Source organism: Nanorana parkeri, unplaced genomic scaffold (assembly GCF_000935625.1).
Source record: "Nanorana parkeri isolate BGI_ZX_2015 unplaced genomic scaffold, ASM93562v1 scaffold25, whole genome shotgun sequence".
In the NCBI taxonomy this organism is placed as follows: domain Eukaryota; kingdom Metazoa; phylum Chordata; class Amphibia; order Anura; family Dicroglossidae; genus Nanorana; species Nanorana parkeri.
In genome coordinates, this window is record NW_017306293.1 from 857,378 (window position 1) to 859,288 (window position 1,911).

The following is a 1,911-nucleotide window of genomic DNA, read 5'->3' on the forward strand; positions in this document are numbered from 1 at the left end:
GACGCAGAGTACAGAGGCCAGCGGTGGGACGCAGAGTACAGAGGCCAGCGGTGGGACGCAGAGTACAGAGGCCAGCGGTGGGACGCAGAGTACAGAGGCCAGCGGTGGGACGCAGAGTACAGAGGCCAGCGGTGGGACGCAGAATACAGAGGCCAGCGGTGTGACGCAGAGTACTGAGGCCAGCGGTGTGACGCAGAGTACTGAGGCCAGCGGTGTGACGCAGAGTACTGAGGCCAGCGGTGTGACGCAGAGTACTGAGGCCAGCGGTCTAACACAGTACAGAGGTCAGTAAAAAAGCAGAGTGCAGAGTTCAGTGGTGTAATGCAGAGAGCAGAAGTCATCAGTGTGACGCACAGTACAGAGATCAGCGGTATGAAGCAGAGTACAGAAGTCAGCAGCGTAACACACAGTACAGAGGTAAGCTGTGTGACGCACAGTACAGAGGTCCGCGTTGTGATGCGGAAAGAACATGGATTTACATTGGAAATAGTTGATCTGATTAACGTGCTCTATCCTCATGCCCTCTTCCTCTACTGGGTGTTGGAAGGGGAGTGATGTTTCCTCACGTTCTCAGGTGAAGCCTCCAGTATCTCACTAGACCTTCATATGCATTTGTATGGTTCCTGCGATCTATTGAAGCCAAAATGTTTTGATTATTTGGGGATAGAGTAAGGGAGGGTTATAACCCGTCAGCTTTTTGTCATCATTTGTGTTCAATTAGAGAGATTTCCCTTCACTTCCTGCCCAACAGCTACAACAGGAAGCGAGAAGAAATCGCTCCAAAGAGAGAGAAATCCCTGGTGGTCAGCAGGCTCACCAGAACTAGTGTCTCCATTGGAAGATTTCACCTCAATTCCTGTTCTGATGAATATCCAAAATGTGAAACTTCCTTTCACTTTCAGTCATAACAGTCACCAGGACAAATAGGGTGAATCTCCGTAACAAGGGAACAAAGACAGCAATAGAGACCCAACAGGTGTTCTAGTCCCTCTCCAAAACTAAATAAAAAGTTTTGGCTTCAGTTGCACTTTTTACGTCAATAAACTGTGCATAAATCTGCATATGTATCATATCTGGAGCCAGTTTTGTACCTGTTTTTATGTTTCTGAAACATAATAAAAATGATTATTCAAGAAAGGTAGCGTAGGAAAGTTTGTGGCGGGTAAACTGGTCTGAGTGAAATGCATACCTGAAAAGATAGAGAAAATGAATGAGGGTGCTTGTAAAACACATATACTCCCCGCACAGGCGTACAGTGCAACCAACACTCCACTATTTGAGTCATCTACTACTTCAACACGAGGTCACATGGGACACCGATATCCGCATTCAGCCTGTCATGTGACCGTGACGTCTTTGGGTTGCGCCTGGATTGGAAAGTGATTGCTAACCTACATTTTATGGGTAAACATGGCGGCGCCTGCTTGTAACCACGTGTGGGTTGGTACTGAGACCGGTATCCTTAAAGGTATGTGCTCCTGCCTGTAAGTTATATTCCCTGTGTGGGTGGAGGCGGTCCTGGGACGTGTGTTATTAGGCTGCTGTCTGTGAAGCCTCGTAAGAGCCACAATATATTGTCAATGCAACTTTCATTCATCTAATCTCTTGTGTTCTCCCAAAATTTTTTTTTAGACATTCGTATCAATAGAAGTGTCTTCAGCTATGAAATATTTGCTTCCCAACCTGCATAATTTAATGCTTCGAGTCATTGTTGTCTGTAGCAGCAATGTAACCCCTACAGTTGGCCCAAGTGGTTTAAGCCTCCTGTCATGCTGTATATTTTGTGGTGCACTGCATTAGTTTTCTGCACTGACCATTAAACAGTCTCCCAGGTGCATTGGTAGGCAGTCGGAGACCTTCAAAAATGGGGTTCTCCTGCCTTATTTTGCAGCATGTGTGGACAAGGCCCAC

General features: G+C 46.7%; 1 protein-coding gene across 1 annotated transcript in view; it reads left to right on the forward strand.

The window, feature by feature from the left end:
* Positions 1-1,370: 1,370 nt before the first annotated feature.
* The window catches only part of WDR74 (WD repeat domain 74), a 20,090-nt gene continuing 19,549 nt past the window's right edge, over positions 1,371-1,911 (forward strand). The window contains exon 1 of the mRNA XM_018564853.1: positions 1,371-1,468. Coding sequence (XP_018420355.1) covers positions 1,411-1,468 — 58 coding nt within the window. The 5' untranslated portion in view covers positions 1,371-1,410. The remainder of the gene's footprint in view (positions 1,469-1,911) is intronic.